The 12,605-nt window shown below is 43.0% G+C and overlaps 1 protein-coding gene across 1 annotated transcript; it reads right to left on the bottom strand.

Moving 5' to 3' along the window:
• Window positions 1–1,199: 1,199 nt before the first annotated feature.
• On the bottom strand, window positions 1,200–6,508 carry FAM136A (family with sequence similarity 136 member A). The gene is made up of 3 exons (XM_066378042.1): window positions 6,337–6,508; window positions 5,286–5,426; window positions 1,200–2,604 (listed from the first exon to the last, which is right to left on the bottom strand). Exons 1-3 carry the CDS (start codon window positions 6,421–6,423, stop codon window positions 2,416–2,418), a joined length of 417 nt encoding a protein of 138 aa, XP_066234139.1. The 5' UTR covers window positions 6,424–6,508; the 3' UTR covers window positions 1,200–2,415.
• Window positions 6,509–12,605: the final 6,097 nt, after the last annotated feature.

Below are 12,605 nucleotides of genomic sequence, written 5' to 3'. Positions count from 1 at the left end.
GAAGCCGTGGGAGTTACGGCGTCCTTAATTTCGTTACCTCTTCTGTAAAATTGAAATAAATGTCCTTATTCTAGCTTCTGAACTACATGGGTCAAACTAATCTTAGCGGATCTCACTGTCCTTATTCATATATATACCAAATGAAAATAAGCTCTAGAGAAGTGGGCCCCTAATAGTTCTTTAGTTAATGAAACCTAATCTTAGGGTTTCATTAACATCTCAATTGGTGACCTCTGCACCAAAGAGTAGGGTGACAGGGCCTCAGTTTCCAAGAATTTGAATCCAGAAGCCGGAAGTACATTTCCAACTGATGGTCTTGCTATTCTTTGAACACTTCTAGAGCCCCACTTACATGTAAAATGTACCTTGAACTCATACATAAAACGTTAAGTGCAGCACACAAACTTTCTAATATGAGGTATTAATTTTCAGATCAGTAACTTAAATGTAACAAATGGTCTCTGACTTGTTCCCCGTTAGGTTATTCCACAAAAAGGGGAATTGACATTCATAAGCCAACTACAATAGGGATTACAAAAGATTTGGGCTAAAATAGAAAAAAGCCTTGGTGATTCCAAGTATGGGACAGTTCTCTAAAATTGAATTTATTCCTAATGTTCAGAAATGGCTATACAGGGGTGGGCAAAAGTAGATTTATGTTGAGAGTAAGTGAAACAATTTTATTCTTGTATTATTTATTTTTTACCTTACAAAAAACTGTAAACCTACTTTTGACCACCCTTGTGTTGAAAAACCAGTGACAGTAAAGACTTAATCACTTATTTTGTATTCTCTTGATACTCAAAATCCTGGACCTTGTATATTCTCTAGAGGAGTTATAACTGTATCTTTTCTACCTCTTGCTGTTAGTGTTGAAGCTAAAAACCTGACAAAAATATCAAATTAATTTTTTTTTTTACCCTTATAGAGTTTCTATAAGGGTAAAAAAGGTTTTTTATTAACGAACTTCAAGTAATAGGGCCCTAGTCTGCCCTCGAAATTTTTCCTATTTATAATTAACAGGTCCTGCATCCAAACTATAACATGTAACTAATTATCATTCTTTTGGACCTCTTAAGAAACTTATTTCACACATTACAAGAAAAGCATCCTTAGAAAGTTGTATATTTACTGCCCAGATATAAGAAACACAATAGTGGAGGAAAAAAATTAAACCTTATTTATTTTTTAAAACCAGACCACTAGGAAAATATATTACAGTCCTGAAACAGCAAACAGACAGGTTATATTATCATTTCAAGTAATAAGTTGGTAAAAAGACAAGGTCCTTATCAGAACGGTAAGGAGACAGAGCTAGGGTAGGAACACTACATGTTGCAAAGGACCCAGGCAGAGTGGTAATTGGTAATGCAGGGCTGCCCCTCTTTTGCTGTAAAGGAGCCACAGCTCATCTGAGTTGCTTAATTTTTCTCCCTTGACCTTCCTGTTGCCAAAGGATTGTCTCAGTAGTGCTGTTATTTCAGGGGGCTAAGTAAGCAACATTAGGTTTAGGTTTCATCCTGAAAAACAGGTTTTTTCCAAATCCAGTACTTCATAAATCTCTTAATTAAGCAGCCAATAGTTCCTCTATCACTGTTCATTCCTGGATATTAGTATATGGCACAATCAAGACCCCATTTCCCTTCAAGGGAGAGAGTACCACTTTAAGACTGTCCTGTCACTCTGCTGCAGACAGGCTTAGGGCCCGTCACGGCAGCCAATGAGATGGACGGTCTGCTTCCTATACCCAGTGTGACACTGCCTCATGTTTTTTGGAGGGTGTCTAAGCTGAAATACATAATGTGTGAGAATTTAAGACATACACATCCACATTTTGATGGACAGAAATGGATATCCAGAGAAACTTTTCAATGTTGTTCAAACTACCTCTCCCAACTCCACGTTAAGTCAACTTCATGCCCTTGTATATAAAACCAAGTAAAACTCAGAAGCTGTTTTCCCTTTCTACATTAGTGACCTCATGGATTTTGTTTTATAAGCTTATGGAAAATGGTGTGATGATGCTTCTAGTAAACAGGTTGGCAACAAACAGATACACCTCTCTTCACATTCCACCAGGTCACTGGCAGTCTAGAAACCTGTCAGCCTGCTGGTACCTCAGAGGGCTCTGGCTGGGTTTGAGGGAAATGCTTGTTGCCAGGATAAGTATTTGCCACATAAAATTTAGGATCTCAAAATCTCTTGGACCCAAATTTTAGCACCAGTTTTTTCCATTTCACTTTCAAGAAATATAACATAAAATAACCCGTGTCCAAAGGCAAGTGACACATGCCTTAAATTTGCTGCAGTCCTTACATTTCTTCATTCATAAACGCTGCTTGAAAAACCAAAATTCTCATTCTTCATTTAAAAAATAATCCTGCGCTAAGCCTCAGTGGCCAATGGCAAAGACTTCTATTTCTGAATCGATGAGAGGGCCTCCTTCATCTTCTTGGTCATGGATGGAATGAGGTTCATGTGTTCATCCACACACTTGGTCACACAACTTTCTAGTTGCCGCTTGACCTGAAGCTCTTTAATCCCTGCATCTATTGAATCTTTGGCTTTGTCGTTGCAATGCATGGTGCACCGGGCCAGGCGGTCCTGTGGCAAGAAGGAAGAGGGTAGAGAAGGCTGAGAAGCTGGCCTTCTTTTACTGAATGCTTATCATGTGCCAGTCCCTGTGTTACATATAGTAAATTCCTCACTTAATGTTGTCAATAGATTCTTGGAACTATGGCAAAACAATGTATAACAAAACCAAATTTACCATAGGCTTAACTGATATAAAAGAATTAAGTTCCTGAGGTATCTTATCAGTGTTATAAAAAAATGACACTACTTGAGAACCTGCTGTGTTTTGGCTTGATATGTATTATCTTAATGAATTAAAGGGACACTACAGTAAAATTAACCAAGATTATCCTGCTTGAAACAGAGGGTGGCACCAGGAGGGCCCAGACATAGCATTACTAAAAAAGAAGGTGAATGACAGAATAAATTGCACAGAAGCTCCTTTCAGGAAGTGAGAGGTAACTAGAGGCCAGTTACTCAATTATAGAAAGACTTACAAACATCTTGATTATTTAATGTATGTCTATGCTACAGAAAAACACTCAAAAATTATTTATTGACTATTTAGTATGAGACAGGTAGTCTTCTAATGGAGGAGACAGCAATGAATAACATAGATAAAGTTCTTGCCCTCATGAAACATATTTTAGTAAGGGGAGACAGACCAACAAAATAAGTAAGTTGGATAGCCCGGGCCGGTTGGCTCAATGGTAGAGTCAGCCTGGCATGGGAAAGTCCCAGGTTTGATTCCTGGTCAGGGCACACAGAGAAGTGACCATCTGCTTCTCCACCCCTCCCCCTATTCACTTCCCACAGCCATGGCTTGAAATGTTCGAGCAAGTTAGCACAAGGCGCTGAGGATGGCTTCATGGCCTTGCCTAAGGTGTTAAAATAGCTCAGTTGCTGAGCAATGGAGCAGTGGCCCCAGATGGGCAGGCAGAGCATCGCCCTCTAGGGGGCTTGCTGGGTGGATCCCAGTCAGGGTGCATGTGGGAATCTGTCTGTCTGCCTCCCTGTCTCTCACTTAAAACAAACAAACAGTTAGATATATGAATTTGGAGATCAGAAATAAAATTGGTCTAGAGATATGAATGTAGTTGTTGTCAGCATACAGATGATAATTACAACCATGAGACTAAAGAATTAGACAGAAAAAAGAAAAGGTCTAAGGTTAACCCTGGGTATGCCAATGTTCAGAAGTTAGAAAGGGGAAAAGCCAGCAAGAAGGCCATAGAAGGCCAGCTAGCAAGAGAAGTGAAAAACCAGAAAAGTAATCAACTAAATAAAATGTTTCAAGGAGGGGGAGAGTGATCACCTCTGTAAATGATACAGGTAAGTAAGATGAGGAATGAGGAATGACCACTGGATTTAGCCCCATTAAAGGGAATGGCAAGAACATTTCTGGCACAGTATTAGAGTAAGGCTGATTGGAGGGGACTGAAAAGAAAATGAAAGGAGAAAAGCTATACAGCAATTCAAGAATCAAAAATTTAAAGACTTGCCCTCACTGGTTGGCTCAGTGGATAGTGTTGTCCCAGTGTGCGGACATCCAGGGTTTGATCCCTGGTTAGTTGGGGCACACATGAAAAGCAACCATCTGCTTTCATTCTTCTTTTCCCATTCTGTCGTTCCTTCTTGCAGCCAGTGGCTCAGCTGGGTCAAGCATTGGCCCTGGGTGCTGAGGATAGCTCTGTTGGTCTGAGTGTCAGCCTCAAGTGCTGAGGATAGCTCGGTTGGTCTGAGTGTTGGCCTCAGGCACTAAGGATAGCTCGGTTGATTTGAACATCAGCCCCAGATGGGGGTTGCCAGGTGGATCCTGGTTGAGGTGCATGTGGGAGTCTATCTCTCCACCTCTCACTTAAAAAAAAAAATTCAAAGACCTTATTTATAAAATTAGGTGTCAAAATACTGTAAACACAAAGAAACCTTTTGGAGTTCCATGATTTTGGAGATGTTCTTCCTGTCATTAATTTTTAAGAATTTTATGTAGCAGAATGTAAAAATGTATCATATCCGATGTAATTTTTCTACCTGAACAGAATCCCAGGCAATGAAAACCTGGTTCAGAAGAGTGGACCCTGCTTCCCCCAAGTTCCAGGAAAGTATCCTCAGAGGATGGGAGTAAAATGAAGTTGTGGCTACCCTTTGCTTCAGACAGGAATGGGAGGGGTGAGAAAGGAGGGTGCTCTAGTGACCTCAGGGGGTTTGTGAGGCAGGCACCAGAGAGTCAACAATAATAATGCTTCATATAAATGACTGGTCTTTAGTGACATGGGGGTTGCCCTCTGGGTGTAGCAAGAGGGGCAGTGTTGGGTGGGTAAGTCCACAAAACAATGGTAGGCTCTTGCTCTAATCTGTATTTAAGACAAATCTATTCTACTTTCCTGGGGATTCTTCTTTGTAAGAATAAATTAATATATGTTTTAGAAAGCTTTGTATTCTACAGCATATATGTATTTGGTAACTACAGGAATAAAAAGCATAAGGCTCTTGGTTATGAACTCCCTTGGTAACTCATTGTTCTATGGGAATTATAGCAATCTCCAGGACTTTCCCCAACATTTCAAACTCTATTAAGACTGGTTGACTACAGCACTGTCACCAATGTTAACAGAACCAAGACACTAAGCCAAGAATTTTGTAACAGATGGTTGTCATCTGCAAAAGAACAACATCAAGGACTAGAGTCCTTGGTCTGGGATGTTCCTCACCTGGAACTTCTCAAGCTCGCTGGTAACCAGGGTCTGTGCTTGAGCCAGAGGCGCGTGGCAGCGTTCAATGCACTGGTGCACCTGCTGCATGGATGCCTGGCTGTCTTCACAACAGTCAGCACTGCACCGGAACATGAGGCCCTGGGAACGGAGGGCGGAGAGGGTCAGGTAAGAAAACCCCAGGGACAGAGATGACCAGAGAGTGCAACAGAGGTTAGGAGGAGCATCTATATATTTGCACCTCTCCTTAGACCTTAAGACCACTACTGGTAAGATTATCCTCAGTGCCTTGCAGAGTGTTTCAAAGTCTTATTGCTTCTAGCTCAGTTGCAACTCTTGCCTTCAGGGCTGAGTAGACCGAGAAGGTAGCGGTGGGTTAGATGAAGCGAAATTCTGAAAACCAGGTGCCTATACCACAGGGTTCAGGGGTCAGCACATGGTAATCTGTATTCTACCACGGGGCAACCCATCCCTTAATCAATGACTCGAAGGGCGGTACAAACTCACAAGTCCTTTAGGGAGGCATTACCAACAGTCATAAAACATTTAGGGGATCAAAACAGAACAGCATATGAATCAATGCTCTGGAGCTAAGAATGGGACACATGGCCCGGCCACTGAGGAGGCAGCGCACTTTCACCTCTCGGTGTTTCACCTTGGCCGTGCTCTTTCCGCCTCGGGCTGCTCTCCTGCAGGGGCCAGCAAGAAGGAAAGGTGGGGCAGACCAACGCCGTACATCAGGGTCTTTCTAACCCTGGTCCGGGGATCCCCTTCCCTGACCCCCGTGCTAGTCCGGTGGTGACCGGCCTTGAGCGTAGCGAGGACGCACAGATTTCACCCGCTTAGCCGAAGTTCTAGAGTTTCTGTTTGAGGGCAAGGCCTGCTTCCAAGGACGCCGCAGCGACGCCAGGGACGCCGGCCCGTGTTCTGCGGAGAGGAGGGCGGAGGCGCACGACATCGCGCAGCAGCTGCGGGAAGGGGTCGGGAATCCCGGAAGGGCCAGGAATGCCGGATCGCACGGTTCCCCCCGACTCGGACCCCACCCCTCTACCTGCATCTTCCGGATATTCTCTCTCTCCAGACTCTTCACCATAGAGTCCACCGCCTCCTGCACCCGAAGCTGCCGCGGGTCCGCCATGGCAACCCCGTGCTGCACGGCGCCGCGACGGCGTCCACATGGATTCCGCACTCGGACCCGCCCCTCGCTGCCGCTTCCCAGGTCACCGCGGCGGGTCCTTCCCCTGCCCATGCTGCCGCCTGGCGTCTGAGAGGTGCAACTGCACGCCAGGCGGCTGCGCTCTCGCCGCGGGCTCGCTCTTCCCTCCCGTCCGAATCCCGCTCCCCGCACTCTGGTCTTCTCGCTCTTCCTTCAAACTTTTAACACATATTTAATACGTAGAATTAAAGTACAGAAAAATGCTCAGATCTTAGGTGTACAACTGGAGATGAATTTTAACAAACCTACTCTTTCCGAGTCTCTGCCCTGCTACCCCACCCCTTACCTTAGGGAAACCACTGATCTGCTTTCTGTCATTACAGGTTACATTTTCCCTTTCTAGAATTTTATGTATAGGGGTAAACAAAAGTAGGTTTACAGTTGTTCATATGGAAAATAATACAATAATTAATAAGTAATGTGAGAATAAACTCAGATACTCACAACTGTAAACTTGTTTTTGCCCATCCCATATCTGTAATTCAGTATGTACTCTTTTTGTGTCTGATTTCACCTAACGTAAGCTTTTAAGAGCCAGCCCTGTTGTTGAATCCTGTTAGTTGCCAAATAGTAGTCCATTAAACGGACATAACACAAGTTGTTTTTTCATTCCTCCGTTGACATTTGGGTCTTTTCCAGTTATCAGCTATTATAAATAAACATGACTATGAATAAATATTCTTGAAGAAGTCTTTTGTAGACATAGGTTTCCATTACTGTTGGGTAAATGTCTCAATGTGGAATTGTTAGATTGTTGGTACATAGATATATGTTTATGCATTTATTTCTAATAAAATATTAGTAGCCTCAAAGGCAATGCAGAGGCTACAGATATTCGACTGATGATGGAGCATTTACATGCCAGCGATAGCGAGCTTTTTCTGAGCTCCTGGAACAGTTCTATCTAGAATACGCCACCTTCTACACCCAACTTTACTATCCGATGCATTCACTTATTAAACACATATATTAGATCCTTGCTAGACATGATGTACTGTGCTAGGTAGGGGTAAGGGTGCACAGGGGAGCATCAGTGAAAGGGAAGGGAGCAGGCACAGGCAATGTTGGAAGAGATGTGCTATAGGGGGCAGTCCAGGCTCGCAAAACGGAGACAAGCAGTTCAGGTGCCTCAGGAAAGCTTTCTTAGAGGACTTGAGTAGGTGTTTGCCTGGCACACAAGAGGTGAAGATAATGCCATGCCAGGCACAGGGAACTGCTGTGAACAAAACAGAGTGTGAAGTAGCTTGAAGCTTTGGGGAAGCCAGGTGATTCTGCTGACTTGGATCTTGTCCCAGAGTAGGAAAGAAGACTGGTGAGGGGGGACACACAAGGAAAAGGGCTCTGACATTGGAATATTTCTTTTTTTCCAAGTGAGAGGAGGAGAGATAGAGACAAACTCCCACATGCACCCTGACCAAGATCTACCCAGCAACCCCATCTGGGGCTGATGGTTTGGCCATCTGGACCCATGCTTGCAACTGAGCTGTTTTTAGCACCTGAGGTGGAGGTTCCATGGAGCCATCCTCACCTCTGGGGACCAAAGCACTTGAACCAATTGAGCCCTGGTTGTGGGAGGGGAAGAAAAAGAGAGACAGAGAAGGGGAAGGGGAAGGTGTGGAGAAGCAGATGATTGCTTCTCCTATGATCCCTGACCAGAAATTGAACCTGGGACATCCATACAACAGGCCAATGCTCTACCACTGAGCCAGTGGGCAAGGACCTGACATTGGGATTTAGGCAATTTCTGTGATTGGGAACTAGATGGCAGGAGAACTCAGGTTTGAGGGCAGGGGTAGGCTTAACCTATAGCCCTTTCAAGAAAGCTGCCTTCTGGGTGGACCTGGAGGGTATGAGGGTATTATGTAAGTGAAATAAGTCAGTCAGAGAAAGACAAAGAATCATATGATTTCACTTATATGTGGAATTTAACAATATAAATGAACAAACAAATCAGAAACAGACTCATAGATATAGAGAACAGACTGATGATTGTCAGAGGGGCAGGGGTTGGGGGCTGGGTGAAAAAGGTGAAGGGATTGAGAAGTACAGATTGGTAGTTACAAAAGGTCATGGGAATGTGAAGTACAGCATAGGAAATATTGTCAGTAATATTGTAATAACTATGTGTGGTGCCAGGTTACTGGAAATACCAGGGGGACACTTTATAAAGTATATGATAGTCTAACCACTGTGCTGTACACCTAAAACTAATACAAAATAATATTGAATGTAATCTTTAATTTAAAATAAAACTGCGCAAGTGCTGATAAAACGCCCTGGACACTGCTGTTCAGGGTTTGAGACATTCTTTCCATTACAAGCCAGGCCAGAGGTGGCTCCAGCAGCCACTGGAATCAGGGGGATGCCAGCTTTGTTGCAATTTGCCAGGCACTGTTTTAAATGCTTTACATGGACTATCTCATTTAATTCTCACAGCAGTCCTAAGAGGTGAGTACTTTGATATCCACTTTTCTCCCACTCAGAAAGAAAACTGAGGCCTAGGAAGGCAAAACCACCTGCCAAAGGAACATTTAGAAACATGAATTGGTGGAGCTAGGCTTCTACCCTGAATAAGCTGACTCCAGACTTTAGAAGTAGAAACTTCTGTCATGACAGACTTAATGAATATACTTATGTCTCCATATTCCATTGAGAGTTCTTTCTTCTTTATCAAAACTCCTCACTTCCCTCCTTTATTCCTATCATCAGACTGAATCTCTCCAGCAAGTCCTACTTGTAGGAGCTCAGTTAACCACACTAACATGAATTTAAAATTCTTTGAGTAATGTAGTCTTGCTAGTTGGTGTATATGAAATAAATGATTCTTTAGTATTAATGAAAAGTGATTCCAACTAGAGTTGGATTTGGGAACCAAATGAGAATTATGGTGGAATCAGAGTTTAATATCATTTTAGGGAGCTCAGATACCTGTTTGCGTACTTGTATCCTGGTGCGAGGTTTCAGTGTCTGAGATATTGTTTGGCTCAAGCCGTGGCTGACTCACTGGAAACAGGTCAGGATCCTGGGTGGTCTGTTTTTTAGTCTGGATTCCTTCCTCACTTCCCCTGCACGCCATGCTGTGCACTTAGACCCTGGTGGTGGCCTAGAGGTAGATGGGAATATTTCCAGTGACTCTGTCAGAAACAAACAATGGCACTGGAGAGACCAGGTCTCTTTCCTATTTACTTATATTCAGATATGATGTTATAAATGGGGCCTGGAGGCTTGGGATGATAGAAGAAAGAGAAGTTTGCTCATTGCTACCACTTTGTCTAAACTTCAGGTTAGCGCCTGACCTGTGGTGGCACAGAGGATAGACCAACAACCTGGAATGCTGAGGTCGCCGGTTGGAAACCCTGGGCTTGCCTGGTCAAGGCACATACGACAAGCAACCAATGAACAACTAAAGTGAAACAACTATGAGTTGATACTTCTTGATCCTTACTTGCCTCATTTCTCTGTAAAATCAATAAATAAAACCTTAAAAAAACCAAAAACAAACCAAAAATACTTCAGGTTAGCTATGGGTGACAGCCAGAATGCTGCTAAGCCAACCTTGGTTGAAGAGCTCAAGATGAAACTCTATGGATCAAGGTCATCATTTGAAATTCAGTTATGTTAATTCTTTCTAGTTATGATATTCTTTGGTATATTAGAAAGGTTTGCTGAGGAAAACTCCCAAGCAAAGAACACCATCTTCTACAGAATGAAGAATTCAAAATTTTTTTTAATGTTGATTTTATTGATTTTAGAGAGCAAGGAAGGGAGAGAAAGAGAGACAGGAACATCAACCAGTTCCTGTATGTGCCCTGACCAGGGATTGAATCAGCAACCTCTGTGCTTTGGGACAATGCTCTAACCAACTGAGCCATCTGGCCAGGGCAGGGCATAATTTTTGGAAGTCACAACAATTTATTTATTAAAAAATCTTTTTTAATTTATTCATTTTAGAGAGGAGAGAGAGAAAGAGACAGAAGGGGGGGGAGAGAGAGAGAGAAAGAGAGAGAGAGAGAGAGAAAGGGATGGAGGAGGAAGCATCAACTCCCATATGTGCCTTGACCAGGCAAGCCCAGGGTTTTGAATTGGCAACCTCAGCATTATAGGTCGATGCTTTTTTTTTTTTTTTACAGAGACAGAGAGAGAGAGTCAAAGATAGGGACAGACAGGAACGGAGAGAGATGAGAAGCATCAATCATCAGTTTTTTGTTGCCACACCTTAGTTGTTCATTGATTGCTTTCTCATATGTGCCTTGACCCTGGGCCTTCAGCAGACTGAGTAACCCCTCATTCAAGTCAGCGACTTTGGGTCCGAGCTGGTGAGCTTTTGCTCAAACCAGATGAGCCCACATTGAAGCTGGAGACCTCGGGGTCTCGAACCTGGGTTCTTGACATCCCAGTCCAATGCTCTATCCACTGTGCCACCAACTGGTCAGGCAGCATTTTAGGTTGATGCTTTATCCACTGTGCCACCACGGGTCAGGCCTCAAATGTACTTTAATAAAACTGGGTGTAAAAATAAAAATGTAAAAAAAATAAATAAAAAATAAATTTTAAAAAATTTAAAAATAAGGTCTGACCTGTGGCGACACAGTGGATAAAGCGTCGGCCTAAAATGCTGAGGTTGCTGGTTTGAAACCTTGGGCTTGCCTGGTCAAGGCACATATGGGAGTTGATGATTCCTGCTCCTCCCTCCTTCTCTCTCTCTCTTTAAAACTTAATAAATAGCCCTGGCGGGTTGGCTCAGCGGTAGAGCGTCGGCCTAGCGTGCGGAGGACCTGGGTTCGATTCCCGACCAGGGCACACAGGAGAAGCGCCCATTTGCTTCTCCACCCCTCCGCCGCGCTTTTCTCTCTGTCTCTCTCTTCCCCTCCCGCAGCCAAGGCTCCATTGGAGCAAAGATGGCCCGGGCGCTGGGGATGGCTCCTTGGCCTCTGCCTGAGGCGCTAGAGTGGCTCTGGTCGCAATATGGCGATGCCCAGGATGGGCAGAGCATCGCCCCCTGGTGGGCAGAGCGTCGCCCCATGGTGGGCGTGCCGGGTGGATCCCGGTCGGGCGCATGCGGGAGTCTGTCTGACTGTCTATCCCTGTTTCCAGCTTCAGAAAAATGGAAAAAAAAAAAAAAAAAAAACTTAATAAATAAAATATAAAAAAAAATACATATGAAGCTTTGGTTGAATGATTATTTTATATATATTTATATTATTAAATATAAAATAAAGCAAATGTTTTAGAATTATAAATATCCTGCCATTATGTAAATATCTCTTGAATCTATTCATATCTTTCCAGCCTACTGTTGTTACCCTAGATAAGACCACCATTATAATAATTATTATGATTATTTGCCTAGGTTATTATAATTGACACTGTTTAAATCTTTTTCTTTTTTTTGGACACTGTTTAAATCTTTTGCACATCTTTCTCTTAGTGGTCTTTTAGAATATATTTTATAATCTTATATTGAGCATTTAATCAGTTATAGGTGTTAAAAATATTTTCTCCTACTCAGTGACTTGCCTTTTCATTTTTAAAATAGTACTGTACTTACGTATGCAGAATGATGGGAACTCTGATAGACTGAAGAACAACATTTCTCATTTTTTTCCCTTAAATATCATAGGCCTAGACAACATATGGTAAATTTGGCTCTTGTCACTCTTCAGTAAAGTAATTTGTTTTCTTTTTGTCACTACCCCCGACCCCAGATGGTGAGCCTCTTGAGAAGGTATTGTTCTTTGCATCTTCCTCAGCACCAATTAGAGTACAAGACACACACACAATCAGGAGATGTTTGCTGAAGAAATTAATGAGCGGGAAGGTGATGTGACTATTTTCACTTTCCAAGTTTGCCTTGTGAGTGGTGTGCTTGGTACGGCTCTGGGGAACCTGGGGAGGGGCTTTTGGAAAAGGTGGAGCAAAATCAAGCCCCATATGGAGAAATAATTTTAATTAGAATCACAGAGAGGGAAGAGACTGACAGAGTGGGAATCATTTGTTTGGGGCTTAGCTGAAAGTTGTTACCAACCTGTCAAGATCCTGGCTGAGGCCCTTCTCTGTGGGCCTCAGTTTTCTAATCTGAAAAAAATAAAAAAATAAAAAAGAAG

The sequence above is a fragment of the Saccopteryx leptura genome, chromosome 3 (genome assembly GCF_036850995.1).
Source record: "Saccopteryx leptura isolate mSacLep1 chromosome 3, mSacLep1_pri_phased_curated, whole genome shotgun sequence".
Lineage (NCBI taxonomy): Eukaryota > Metazoa > Chordata > Mammalia > Chiroptera > Emballonuridae > Saccopteryx > Saccopteryx leptura.
The sequence above is the reverse complement of the archived record's forward strand: the minus strand, read 5'-3'. Positions and strand labels throughout refer to the sequence as shown.

Excerpts from the sequence above, each read along its gene's own strand:
- FAM136A (XM_066378042.1), bottom strand. The coding sequence starts at position 6,423 with ATGGCGGACCCGCGGCAGCTTCGGGTGCAGGAGGCGGTGGACTCTATG. Across the intron at positions 5,427-6,336 it reads AGAATATCCGGAAGATGCAG|GGCCTCATGTTCCGGTGCAG; the intron begins GTAGAGGGGTGG and ends CTCCGTTCCCAG. Across the intron at positions 2,605-5,285 it reads GCGAGCTTGAGAAGTTCCAG|GACCGCCTGGCCCGGTGCAC; the intron begins GTGAGGAACATC and ends TTCTTGCCACAG.